The sequence below is a fragment of the Uloborus diversus genome, chromosome 7 (genome assembly GCF_026930045.1).
Source record: "Uloborus diversus isolate 005 chromosome 7, Udiv.v.3.1, whole genome shotgun sequence".
Lineage (NCBI taxonomy): Eukaryota > Metazoa > Arthropoda > Arachnida > Araneae > Uloboridae > Uloborus > Uloborus diversus.
In genome coordinates, this window is record NC_072737.1 from 87,068,185 (window position 1) to 87,083,271 (window position 15,087).

Consider the following 15,087-nt stretch of genomic DNA (forward strand, 5'->3'; position numbering starts at 1 on the left):
AAGTTAACACACACGAGCACAAGAATACATATGAGGCAGTGAGAAGCAAAGGGATGTAAGTGGCAAAATTAAAAATTTAGAGATAACCAGTACAAAGAGTAGGTGAACCACTCCTCTGTTTAGGGGCAAGAGATAGTACTAGTTGTCCTGGTAGGTGCTGCAGTATAGCACGATTTAGGGAAAAAATCATTGAATGCCTACCCAGGACCTTATCTTTAAACGTGTTTTACTCCAAACTTCAAAATCTCTACTTACATCCCTTTGCTTCTCACTGTCTCATATACATACATTATATTTATGAACAGAGGATGCCAGCTTAAGTTCGTTGTCACCCATGAAAATGGTATGTGACATAAAAAAGTTTTTTAGCAGAAGTGAATTTAAATAAACTATATAGGAGGCGGTACAGTTTCTGACCAAAACTATGAGAGAGGTAAAACCGTAGACCAAGGATATAATATAACTAAATACACAACACCACATTGGTAACCACTAGCTTCCATTGAATACGAGAGGATTGTTTAATCTCGAAAGTAACCGGGCAAAAGTTATTTGCGTCACATATAACAAGGAATCTGCGCCTGTCGGTTGACACTTGCAGTTTTTTGTTTTGCATCTAGATGATACTACATGTATAAATAAAACAAAGGCTCACCCCCTTATACCTATTAAATGAAACATCTGCTTTGTCTGCTAAAATTGAAATGTTTAACCTCTTTAGCTAGTTTCTTATATCATCGCAAGGTGGCGTATCTAAGCTCAAACTGTGAGTAGTAAAATTGCCATGCGCTACGCAGTTGTTCAAAGCACCACCGGGTGTGACCAAACTTTAAACAACATTCTTATCTCAAAAATGGTATAATATACCAGAAAATAGTCAGTTCCAAAGATGCTCAAAATGAGAAACAGTTGTTTAAAATTTTATGTTTCCATATATTTGATTCAAATTCCATTTTTACAGAGTTTTTTTAAAACTATTTCCCTTAACGGATTGATCATAAAACATTCTATATAGGTGCAATATGTCATAAAGAACCACCTCAACTCAGGTTTGATAAAAAGTGCAAAAACAACTTTTGCGCTTAGCACGGCAGATGGTAGTGGCATAGAATGGCCTCTGTGTTCCCCTGATCTTAACCTATAGATCTTCTTTTTGGTAAGAACACATCACACAGCAAGTGCACGCAATCTTTCCTCCAACATTGCATTAACTTTGAAACCGTATTAAGTATGCTTATGCCAGCGTGTCATCTGTCATATTGTACAATATGCAACTGGAAATGCAATCCCATGTCCAGATGCGTATTTGTGCGGAAATGCACCGTTTTGAGCCTTACAGATATATAAGGCTCATTTCCGGTAAGTGCAGTTTTGTCCAACACTACTAAACAAAGGGGCGTTTTACACCTACTTTTTTACATTACTTTGCAGAAATGGGACATCTTTTCTTTCCTTATTTGATGATGCTGAGCATCTTAATAGTTATTTACCCCGTATTTCTTACTGTTTCTGATATAGGAGTCCTAACTCCAAAACTTGCCGCTAAGTGGTGTTGTAAAAGCCTTCATTGTGTAGTACATGGCAACTCTACAATATCTAGTATCTAGGCCTCAATTTTATTTCTATACCTTCTCCCGTTCAGAAACTATTCAGCTAACTAAAGCATATCTATCTATTTAGCTATCTCTCTCTCTTTATATATATATATATATATATATATATATATATATATATATATATATATATATATATATATATATATATATATATATATATATATATATTGCTAACGATATGCCCCTCAGAGCACAACCTTCGATAAATTAATTGGAGAAAAATTATTTCATGTTTGATTGTTAATCTACACAGTGCTCGACACTATTAGAAACACTAATCAAAGAGCATCACGCGGAAAATATTACGAGACAAAAAAATCTGAAATAAGTATTTTGGAAAGGGTTTTCCTTATAATGGTCATGTTTCCAAGCATTTGACGTACCTACTCTATAAGAGAAATTTTAACTGTTAACATTAAGCTTATAATTCCTTCAAATCAAAATATTGGCTATGAAACTATCGGAAAATGAAAGAAAGAAACTGAACCATCTCCAAAAAGGGGTGGGTGATGGTGAAAAACCTTGTTCACATTTGGATTCAGAGGGTCATTTTATATATAACAATTAGCAACAATGGTGTCAGAAGCATTCAACAAGAATTTTTTTGTCACGTGGTATCATTTAAATTCGTAAACAAAATTCAGTTGGTATTGGACATGATAAATAGGCCCAAAATAGGGCGATACATTTTTTCGATCATTTTCCAACAATTAAAATTACGAGAAATGCGCAGACGACAATCTATTACGATTTATCTTTTTAATTATTGCATTAACAAAGCTATTTTTATTCGCCTAAATAATGGCAAAATTCAGCTCCTCTTGGAGCGATTGGCACAAAAATTAAATCAGCCCCTTTTTACGTGTAGGTTCACATTTACTCTTAATTGAGAGTGATCCGAATTTACATGTGAAGATAATTTTTGTCTTAGACCTTCTTTGAAGAAAAAGTTAAATTTATTCTCTGCTGTGATCATATATTATCATCGTCACCGTTATTAATTCCGAATTAAGCAGTATTTTTCATATTTCGATGGTACTTAGGCAAACAGCCGCGCCCATCTAAATCTTTCGTCTGCAGACAATTTATGAGGATTTATGCAAAGGCGCGGTTTTTACGCTGAAGGCTTTAGCTTTTCGAGGTACCGAAAGCATTAAGAATCTTGAAACTTTAGTGTTCTAAAAATAGCGCTACAGATTTCGAAAGAGAAGAAGCTTGAGAGGCTTGACTGGAGAAGATAAGAAAGTAACACAATTGTGAGCCTACTATATTCTTAACAGAAAAAGAAAATTTGCTTTTTGTTTAATAAAGAAAGGGGGAAGAAAGAAAAAATAATAGCGTATATTGAAAATCATGTGAAGAGAAAACATCCTTTCAAATAAAAAATGTTCCGAAACCCAATGTTTTAATTCCCTCTGAGAATATTTTTTTAAAATCTGTTGTCGTACCTCTTTTCTTTTAAATACACAGACCTGAAAGTAATAACTATTTTGTTTTTTAAACTTATGAATTCAATTCCTTTTTTTTGAGACTTATTTTTCTTTTTTCTCTTTTAGATCCACAGTCATACGAATAATATATTCGAACTTTGCTCAGTTGACCCAATCAAAGTTAAAGAAGAGCTTTTAGATGACTCGTCGTCTAATAACAGCTTCGATACCTACCCAACAGATGATGACACAAGTAAGGGTATTTTTCTTCAACATGTAATTTTCTACGATTTTTTGTTCAGTTCGTTTGTTTTTAAAATTTAAACACAGTAATGATGTTACATATAAACTAGTTTGAGTTATTTTTGATTCTTTTCAGCAAAAAAGTGTGTAAAATATTGAAAAAAAAAAAAAAAAAACCCTCGGGTGCCTATTCTCCCCCTCCCTCTAGAAGTGATTGCCTACCTTTTCTAATGCGGAATTCCCAATAAGAACAAGGTACTATTTCAAAAGAGAGAAAAAGCGCCCTAAAATCACTTAAGAATTTTAATGGCTCACTGGTGTCAGACTGTGCCATGATTTCAGTGGGCATGACTCACTGTGACAACTAAAGAATACAAGTAAAACTCGTTAAAGTTCAATTGAAACGAAATAAACTATTAGTAGAATGAGAAAACGTAAATAAAAGTACAAAGAGTTATAAAACAAATTGTAAAAATACAACAAACTGCTTGCTAAGTTTTTAACTTACATTCTATTTTTGTGCTTTTATTTACGTTACTGAATGTTACTACTCAAAGAAATTATTTTGCTTTTGATAAAAAAAATATTCTAGTCCATTAATGGTTGCAAATGTACTTCACTAGTCGTTAATCTCTTCCTAAAAAAAAAAGAAAAAAAAAAACGGAATTGTTTGTCGTAAAGACACACGGTAGAAATGAAACTTTTATCATTTCTTTCTTTTTTTATAAACATTCTGAACTGCTATTTCACCTTCTCATTTTCTCTCACGCCCTGCTCGTGGTCTTTCTGCACCTGCCTTAGGCATATTCACAACAAAATTGGATAATTCTATGAAGAAAATAGATTATAAACCTCGATAAAACTTAACAATAAACGAAATCCTCTTTTTTATATCTCTGCAAAAAGTGATGAAAATTAATAGTAATTATAAAGTTCATTTCGTGAATAAAAGTTAAACATATTTCATGGCAGAACTTTAACAGTGTGGATTACGCTTTTAAACTGATGACTTGACTTGGATCAAAGAAACCAGTTATAGGGATGGTTGGGGGAAGTGGGTCACTCGGATAAGTGGGTCTCCCCCCTAAAACTAAAATATGGATAAAGTTTTCAAACTTTTTTGCACAGATCATGTTAAATTTCATCACAGTGATTGGTTTTGCACATGTTTGGGATTCGTAGAATTAATTTGTAGGTCATAGCACTTAGTCAATATATATATATATATATATATATATCTGATTTTCTTTTGCGAGTTCAAGCAACATTTTAAAGTGTTCCAGGTTAGATATGCTTAATTTAAATTTAAATAAAAGGGGGGAGGGATGACTCACTTACCCCTTACTATGGTGTAAGTGGGACACTCATCCGATTTAAAAAAAGAATCTAATCGTTAAGAATATTTAAAGCTTTATTTTGGAAAATAATGATGAGTTTTTGTTTATTATTAATGTCCAAGGTAAAATAGGACAATAAGTTTAAATTTTTTTGTTTCAAAACTTTCGTATGAGGTTTCAAAAACGAACTATCCTCAAAAGGGGTTCCACTTACCCCAACCAACCCTATTTGAAAATATTAAATCCACAAATACGGTAAAACACCAGTAGTGGCTACTTCAAGTTTTAAAACACACTGGTAGTAGCCAAAGTGAAGTATATTTTTAAACTGTGGGTCTAAAATAATAATTACTTCTCTAGGAACTCAATGAGCGTATTACAGACTAACTCTTCCTTAATCGTCCCATGATCTAAAAATTACAGAATTTTAATTTGTTCAATTTTTCATCAATTTTTTTCCCAAACCTCAAATTCGATCCATTAGCGTCAACTCCAAAATCTGAAAATTTCAGTAGTGTCCATCTGACATTATATCATCTGAAAAATTTACATTACTTACTTCAAATTCAAATAACTGATGAATAAAATTGATTCAATATGATAGTTACATTGGGTATCAAAAAAATCACATTATTACTGTTCATTTATTTCTTCAATGTATATAAGTAAACTTGAAGTGGCCACTACTGAAGCACTGACCACTACTGGTGTTTCACTTTAGAGGTCTGCTTAAGTTTAGCCATGAAATTTATTTGTAAAATTTTTGTGACAAAACTAGCTTGATAATTACTAATATTTTGTATTGTTTTTGGCAATAACTAAAAAGAGGAAGCATCTTAGCTTTATAATTACTATTTACTTTCACTGTTTTTGGCTACAAATAAAAAACAACTACGTCGCTACAGTCATGCAGAAAGTTTGCCGATTACAGTTTCAAAATGCTAGCATAAAAAGTTTCTCTTCAAAAACTTTTTGTACTTGGAAAATAATGCATTGTTCGGGATGTGGATGAGACCTTAAAGTCGCAACTGTTGTTGATGCTTATGTTGGTGTTTGTTATTCTGTCAGAACAAATATTTGCTGCATTTTTTGGAAACCTGAATCCAAAAAAATTTGCATTATCAATTTTTGGAGAAGAACGCGAACTGTTTTTGCTTTGAAAAACACGTGCTTTGAGAACCACTACTACCCATTTTTACCACATGTTAGAATCTGATATTACTCTGGAAGTATCACATTTTAAGATGTTATATTTTACTTTGAAGTTTTCATATTTTGGAAAAAAAATGAAAATGTTTATTCTTTATCCTTACAAAAAATATTTTCTTTTCAAGATGTATTAGATGAAAGTAAAAATCTATTTTTTTTCACAATAAAAAAATTACAATAAAGTAGAAAACACATGAACTACTTAATGTAGTTTTACAATTGTTTGGGTAAATGTAATTAATGAGCAGTAAAAATTCTAAAATTTGCTTCTGAAATTATCTAAAAACTCGCCACATTGTATTTTAGGGTGAAAATAACCCCCTGAAACTACGTTTTGAATTTTTTTTTAATATCGATTACAATTCATGCAAAACATGTGTGGACGGGAATTTAATAAAAATGAAATGTCTTTCTTGATACTCTGAAATGTTTTCCGTTGATTTGCTTAAAAATGAAAAAGCAAAGTTGCAGCAAATAAAAGATAAAAAAATTTAAAATGTTGATAAAAGAGATTTCTTTTTTGTTAGAACAATGTGGTGTAAAATACAAAGCTGTTGTCTTTGAAATAAGGAACATGATCAATAGAGTCACCCAGGGCAATTTCTGGACAACATATTTCAGGGGTAATTCTTGAAGGTAGCTATATTTTTTTCTTTTTTGCTAGGAAAACAGCTTTTTAACAAATCTTTAGAATCCTCGATATAGTTTGAACTAACTTCTTTGTAATTTATTACTCAAGAAAAATTGCTTTTTATTTATTTTGGAAAATAATTTTTTTTTTCTAAACAGCTTGTTTGTTTTCTGTAAAACAACATTGCGTCGTTTATACTATAACTAAACTGCAACCCGCGGCGTCGCTGGCGTTGATGTAGATATTGTCAGTCAATTCTGGTTAATGGCAAACAAAGGCAGAAGTTAGAGTTGTAACTGGTGACTAAAAAGGTGACGATACTAATTTGATGCAAAGGCGAATATGGCGAGAATTTTAGCCAAAATATTGGTTAAAATGCAGCTATTTTGCAATCCATTGTAAAAAAAAAAGGCAGCTGTACTAGTGAAAAAGAGACCAAAATGCATAATCATTACTTTTTTCTATTTCCCAGCGTTAAAAAGAAAATTTGCAAAAAGTTTAACCCCCACTTTCCGAAAGAAAAAAAAAACGCTTTAACGGTTTTTTTCCAATAAATAAATAAATAAATTAATTAATTAATTAAAAACAGTAAAACAAAATGTAGTAAATATATTTTCGATCAAAAAAGTTAGATGTTAACGATTTTGAAACGCTTAGTTTCGTTTTTGTAATCACGATTTTCATAAAGGGTTCGCTTTTACAATCGCTATTTTTGTAAAAAGTTAGTTTTTACGATCGTTCGAAAAATTCGTTTCCGCTACTACTACTGTTTTCAACTGGTTTGCCTTCTGAATGGATGTCAACAATATTTTGCTGTTCAATTTCATTGTTTCGGGCAACCTAGATCCCCCATGAGTTCGTGATCAATGAGGTTCTGCTGTAATTTTATTTCTATGTAAGTAGTTAACATTTCATTTTCATTTAGGCATAACACTACTTCTAAATGTATGTAAATATTTTAAAAATAGTTTTTTTTAGCTAAATTAAGTAAAGAAACTATTATTGTTATTACTTCCTTTTACAAAAAAGGAAATATTGTATTCGCGAAAAAAATTTCACTCAAAAATCGACCTTAATTTCCATTTTACTCACCCCCGAATACATGTTGAGTTTTTTTTTTCCGACTCGACCACACGTGGATAAGTGCGTAAGAACGTATAGATACGCGTAATATCCATTTTGACGATTCCCGAGTTAGTTACAACGCGTTTTCTCGTGACGTCTGTATGTACGTATGTATGTGCGTATATGCGGAGGTGCGTATGTATGTCGCATAACTCAAGAACGGTATGTCCTAGAAAGTTGAAATTTGGTACGTAGACTCTAAGTGGGATCTAGTTGTGCACCTTCCCTTGTGGTTGCATTCGGGTGTTTCTAAGGGGATCTTCTGCCCCTTTTTGGGGGGAAATCATTTTTAATTTCGATGTAAACTGAAGTGGTGTTACAATTCCGCGGACACTTGGCGATATATCGCCAGTCTTTTGGTCGGCAAGTTTTGTCGCCAACATGACGACAAATTTGGCGATTTTGCTTTTTTTTAAATCTGGTTTCAATTTGGCCACTGTTGGTGATATTTAGAGTTTAAACTATTGAATCACATTAAAATTACCAATAATGGGTAAATGACATTAAATTGGAGTAAAAGGAAGTCAAGTGAGGCACACATCAGCTCGTTAAGAAAAAGTTTTAGATTTAGCTTTTTTTTTACTATCACAATTTGCCCCTCGTTAGTGTAACAACCAACCGGGTGCAGGGTTAAAAGTTACGCCGTTCATTTCTCATAATTGACTTGTTCAATGTTCATGTCTCTTCTAATAGGCTCGTACCTAGTGATCTTTTAAAATAATAAAGCATCATAATTACTTCTACATATAAACCTATATTTATTTAAATTAATCTATCATGCAAAAACTTATGCCGATGTGTTTAAAAAATGTCACAACCAGCTCCAATCTCCCATGCAATATAAATTCGTCTTTTCTCTTCTATATTTTCTCTTTATTTATTTCTTTTTCTCCAGAACTGGAGGATAGACTGCTGCATCTCAAAGGCCAGATGATGTACATGGAAGAATGGCAAAGCATGGTGTATCTGGGAACTCCAGTGTAAGTGAACTTGTGTATTTTACAGTAAAAAAATGTTTAATTGCAACAGCAACTGTGCTGAAAAACACACAATTTTGAAAAAGGACCATTTTTAGATATTTCTTATTAGAGAAATCGAAACATATTTTAAATTCAAGATAGTGCTACAAATTCTGTAAATAGTAATCATTTTTATGATTAATTTTTTGTAATCTGGCTAAATTTGGCGTTTATTCCATTATTTTTCATCTAAAATTGTCTTAGTAACGTAACCTTCAAATAGTTTCTTGTAATCTATATACAGCCCCCTTACATTCGAATGAAATATATGGTCCCTCCATTTCTGAACGCTAAGATTTGCGAATAGAATAAAAAGAAAGTATGAGAAAGTAATAGAACGAAATAGGATTTTCTGGATATTTCTTTGCTGAGTATAAAGGCCGTGGTGGCATTTGAATGAGAGTTAGGTTTTGCTTGTGAATTGTATCAGCCGTGCGCTGGAGAGTATGTATTTAGCTCTGTGTGTATTAGCCTTTGCGCTGTGTTTTTGCGTATTTTGAAGTAAAAACGTGTGTGACTGTTGAATTTATACTAAACAATCCTCTATTTCAAGCCCAGATCTGTAACTTTCAGGTTCCATTACAAATATCAAAACAAGCCCTATACGTTTTTTTCAACTCGTATCTGAGATGCCCATTTTATTCAAAGTCGCTATGTAAATTTGAACAGGATTGAAACTTTTTTTTTTCAACACAAATTCAAAGTTCACCAATGGAACAGGAAATATCATACTATCCCTTCAAGGCTTACAAGGTTAATCCCAGAGATCAAACCAAGTGATATACTTTAATTATTATTATTTTAATTAAATGTAACCCAAGTTTAAGAAAATTGCCTTACGTGACACTATATAATCTACATATGGTTGCCGCTTCCGAAAATTTAGTGCTCACAACACATTTTAAAACCTGAAAAATTATTTTGAAAAAACTTTAAAAATGGTTGTTTCAATAATTTTTGTATGCAATTTTAAATTTTTTACAGTGGAGAGGGGGGGGGGGAGAGGAGGAGAAGGGGGATTTTCTCAGTTTTTGAAAATTTCAGAGTGTCTTCAAAAAATTTTACTTGCTTTCACTCTCACCGCTGGCCATGACCCCTCCCACCCCCCCCCCCTCCAAAATGAAATCCTGTATCTCCCCTGCCTAACAGTACCACACATATTTCTTGCTCTTTATTCATCATTGTTAGAATTAATTTTGTACTTTTAATATAATTTCCACAACTCTTTCTCATCATTTAATTGACGGTAAGTGCTTGCTATTATACTGTAACGGATTCGGTGCGACTTCCACTTTCTTGAAATGAAGACACAGTTCTTGATAAAAACACAGGAAATTTATTTACACTATGTACAGGAAAGATCTTCAACAACTGCTAAATTATTCATCAGCAATTAAGCAATTATCACACAACACCGTAAACTCAACGTTTACACACGTATTTACTTCCAAATACGAAAACAACACAGCGAAATGCCTCGCTATAAACAGAGCAAAATGCTCTCCGTTCGAAATCTGAATCGAAACTCCCCGTTTATCCATCGCTAACGGCTTTTATAAACATCCAAGAATTTTCTACAACATTCTTTCTGCTTCGAGAAATGCGTAGACCGTTATCAAATTTTATCAATGAAAATAAAAAGAATAGGGGTTGTATACTTTAGCCATATGTTAAGGGGTTGTATATTCATTACGGGAAATTATTTACAGGTTACGTTACTACAATAATTACTATTTACAGGATTTGTAACATTGCCCCCTTCCTAAGGACTGCACGTCCCGGGCAGTACAATCCCCAGAAAGGGTGCCAAACTTCTATCACATGTTCACAAATACACACATTAAATAATAACCAATAATGCATAGGAAACACAATAATAACAAGAAATATTACTAAACATTAAAAGCAAAAAAATTATCTACAACTTTTATGTTATCAACCATGGTTGTTTACGTAATACTCATGAACTATGGCCATAGTATGGGGCTAACCGATCATAATGTACAACCCTAGGTTTTGCATTAGGTGATTTTTGGATCCTCACTACGACGTCATTTAGTCGGTTAAGGACTTTGTAGGGTCCATCCCAATGCGACTGCAATTTGGGTGACAGACCTTTCCGTCGGATGGGATTCCATAACCAAACCTTGTCGCCTTCGTTGAATTCATGTCCAGTAGACCTTGTGTCGTATCGGGTCTTCATCTTCTCCGCCGCGATGTTGATTCGCTCTCGTGCGAAGTTATGAACGTCTTCCAACCGGGCCTGGAGATCCTGGATGTACTCCTCAGGCGATGAAGGCGCATCCGGAGGACGACCGAAGACGAGATCACAAGGTAGCCGAAGCTCTCGTCCGAAGAGCATCTGAGATGGGGCGTATCCGGTAGTCTCGTGGACAGCACTGCGGTAGGCCAGCAGGAACAAAGGTAGCTTCTTGTCCCAATCCTGTTGATTTCTGGATACCATAAGCGAGAGATTATTCAGGATTGTGCGGTTAAATCTCTCCACCATGCCGTCCGATTGTGGGTGTAGTGGTGTTGTCCTAGTTTTCTCAATTCCGAGAATTTGACATAGGCCCTTAAACACAGCAGAGATGAAATTCCTCCCTTGATCGGAATGAATCTGCAAAGGTGTTCCATATCTCGAGATCCAGTGTTGGACTAGAGTCTCTGCTACGGTGGTAGCCTCTTGATCTGGAATGGGATATGCTTCCGGCCATTTGGTGAAGTAGTCGATGGAAACAAGAATGTATTTGTTCCCATCAGCAGTTCTTGGTAGAGGACCCAGGATGTCAATCCCAATTCGTTCGAAAGGAGCTCCAACGTTGTACAGATGTAGCTTCCCTCTGCTTCTCTTCTTCGGTCCTTTACGAGCAGCACAGGCGTCACAAGAATGGCACCACTTCTCCACGTCATCCTTCGCCTTGCTCCAGAAGAAGCGCTCCCGAACTTTATTGAGGGTTTTCAAGACACCAAAATGTCCTCCAGTCGCACTACTATGTATTTCTTTCAGAACATCTGAAATCCTTGATCGGGGAAGTAGTAACTGCCACCTAGATGTTTTGCCGTCATCAGATTCCCATTTTCGGTACAGTACTCCGTTCCGTAAATGGAGTGAGTTCCATAAAGCCCAGTATCTTTTTGTTGCAGGAGTGAAGATGGAAACGTCCTGCCAGCTAGGGCGTCGACTGTCACTTTCCATGAACTCCAAGATTGGTTTTATGTCGGGGTCTTCAAGTTGATCTTTTCGAACTTGGTCATCACTCCATGGATCAGGTTCTGATGAAGTTGGAGTCACTGTCACCTGATAGGCAGTAGGGCTAGTCGTTCCATACTGTTTCTCGATTCGGGAACAATAATTGCAGTTCTCAGGACAGGGTCTCCTTGATAAAGCGTCGCATTACCGTGAGATAACCCTTTTCGATGCTTGATCTCCATGTCATATTCCTGGAGCCGCTGTATCCATCTGGCTATCTGGCCTTCCGGATTTTTGAAGTTCAAAAGCCAAGTTAATGAGGCATGATCTGTCCGAAGCAGAAATTTTCGGCCGTAGAGGTAATGATGGAAGTGTTCTACAGCTTTCACTATGGCCAGTAACTCCTTTCTGGTGACGCAGTAATTTCGCTCCGACTTTGATAAGCATTTGCTCCAATAAGCGATGACATGTTCATTTCCGTCAATTTCTTGGGATAAAACAGCTCCGATGCCCTCGTTGCTCGCATCAGTGTCCAGGATGAAGGATTTTTCAGGCTGAGGATAGGCGAGGATAGGCGTTGATGTTAAAGCCTCCTTCAGTCGTAGAAATGCATCTTCGCATTCTTTGGACCATTCAAACTTTTGCTTGCTCTCCGTCAGCTTATGCAAAGGTCGTGCAATGTTGGAAAAACCCTTTACAAACTTCCTGTAGTACGTGCAGAGCCCCAGGAAACTTCGCAGCTGATGGATGTTTTCGGGACGACTCCAACTCCTGACCGCAGATACCTTTTCTGGATCGGTTTGTACACCTTCAGAAGAGATGATGTGACCAAGGTAGTTCACTTCCCGGCGGAACAAATTACATTTGGACGGGCTTAACTTCAGATTGGCTTCCTTAAGCTTTTGCAGCACCTTCCTAAGATTTGCCAGATGTTCTTCGAAACTGCGTCCCACGATGATAATATCGTCTAAGTAGACCAGACAGGATTCGTAGGAAAGTCCTCTTAACACTGTCTCCATAAGACGCTCGAACGTAGCTGGTGCATTGCAGAGGCCGAAGGGCATCACTTTAAACTGCCATAAGCCTTGTCCAGTTGTAAATGCTGTCTTTTCTCGGTCATCAGGGTGTATCTCAACCTGCCAGTAGCCGCTTTTCAAGTCCAGGGTCGAAAACCACTTGTGTCCGGAAAGAGTGTCCAAGGTGTCGTCTATCCGTGGAAGAGGGTAGCTGTCTTTCTTGGTGATTTCATTCAGCCGTCGGTAATCGACACAAAATCTGGTGGAGCCATCTTTCTTTCGGACCAAGACGATGGGAGAGGCCCAAGGACTGGATGAGGGTTCGATGACATCATTCTCCTGCATCTCTTTCAGGAGGGTCTCAACCTCTTCCTTCTTGGCAAACGGTAGCCGTCTTGGATGCTGTTTAATAGGGGGGTGTTCTCCAGTGTAAATCCTATGCTGCGTTAAATTCGTACGGCCAACATCCTCCGATGTAGATGAAAACAGATGCTTGAAGTCATCCACCAATTGTTCCGCAGCAGTTCTTTGATCTTTCGATAACGGCGCACTCCCAATTAACTTCGATGTCAAGGACTCGGAAGACACAGTCTCGGGGGAATTGATTCTTCTAATGATGCAGTTTACTGGAGTACAAGTTGCCAACACTTCACCTTTTCGGATATTCCTTGGCCTTTCACTCACGTTGGCGACTCTCACAGGAATTACATCCTTAGAAAGGTCCACAAGCGTAGATGCTACCAGCACTCCTTTTAGGCTATTGCTTAGGTTAGGGTATTCAATGAGTCCAAATCGAAAACTATTGCTTTCTTCAAGGGAGCCAGGTATTAATGATTCTGACCTTGAGGGAATCGATAAATCTGTTTGGGCTATTATTTGATGAGCGGATTTTACATCACTTTCTGCGGGGAAAACGGCTATGTCTTCTCTCATCGAGTGCAGCTCATTAGTCTTGAAGTCGAGAGTGAAGTCATATTTCTTCAAAAAGTCCAATCCGAGAATGAAGGGGTCCGTGATATTAGCGACGAATGCCGTATGATGGTAGGTGGCATTCCCAAACACTATTTCCAAGTCCACTTTACCGTCAATCTCGATTTTGTCACCTGTCACAGTCTGGAGACTTACGCGTGGCGATGTCCACAGCAGTTTCAATCCAAATTCACGAGCCACATCTGTTCTAATGATTGTCACATTGGCTCCAGTGTCGACAATCAGTCTGCAGGGGTTTCCATTTACATGGGCGTAAATGAAAAGTCCATCACTGCCACTACTAGAAGAGGAAATCTGCAGAGCTCTGGTGGTGGTGATTTCCTTCCCTCGTGTAGCTTGGCGAGCCGGACAACTCCTTCGCAAGTGTCCTTCACTACCGCATTTCCAGCACTTCTGCTCTTGTTTCTTTTCGGCTGTTATGCTGCTCAGATGTCTTGCCAAGTCACCGAGTTGTCTCTCGAGTTCAGCGAGGTGGGACGACCTGGAATCAGACTCATCAGCTTCCAGAGTTCGGATGGGATGGCGATCCACACGGGTTGCTTGCTGGGCGGCCTCCCACTTCATCGCATACACAACAGCAGAACTCAGGTCTTTGACATCCGCCATCCGTAGAGCTTTCTGGATTTCCGGATCTCGAACCCCGTCGATGTAGTAGTTGAGTGCCAGGTGGTCTCGAACATCCGCAGGGCAGTCGCAAAAAGCAAGATGAGACAGTCTCTCGACGTCCGCCGCTAGCTCTTGCAGGGTTTCCCCGGTTTTCTGGAAACGGGACTTCAACTGGAGTCGGCTGAAATCTTTCTGGCACTTCTCACCGAAGCGAAGCTCCAACGCAGATGTGAGGGCGGCGAAATCCAGGCGCTGGCTGTCCGGAAGGGTCTGAAGAATGTCCGCTGCGTCACCTCTCAGGGATGCTGCAAGATGGCAGGCCTTGGTAGCAGAGTCCCATCCGTTCGCTTCCGCCACTATCATGAATTGAGTTTTGTAAACCTGCCACGAAGTTTTCCCATCAAATGTGGCAAGTTTAATGGACGGTCGAGCAACCGATGTGGGAGCGCCAAACTGTACAGAGCTGCTTTCCGCGATCGCCAATCTCCTTTCCATGTTTTTAATTTTCTCATCCACATGATTTTCAACTGTTGCGATACGGTTTTCTACTGTTTCAAATTTTTCATCAAAAGCATCAACTCGATGCTCTATCTCATTAAATTTATTTTCCATCACAGTCTTTACCGAAGTAAGGTCGTTTTTAATTTCCTCTTGGTTAGAAGCTAAATCCTT

At 37.1% G+C, this 15,087-nt stretch overlaps 1 protein-coding gene across 1 annotated transcript in view; it reads left to right on the forward strand.

The window, feature by feature from the left end:
* Window positions 1-15,087, forward strand: part of LOC129226777 (soluble guanylate cyclase 88E-like) — a 162,598-nt gene that overhangs the window by 84,511 nt on the left and 63,000 nt on the right. The window contains exons 4-5 of the mRNA XM_054861406.1: window positions 3,173-3,299; window positions 8,487-8,571. Coding sequence (XP_054717381.1) covers window positions 3,173-3,299; window positions 8,487-8,571 — 212 coding nt within the window. The remainder of the gene's footprint in view (window positions 1-3,172; window positions 3,300-8,486; window positions 8,572-15,087) is intronic.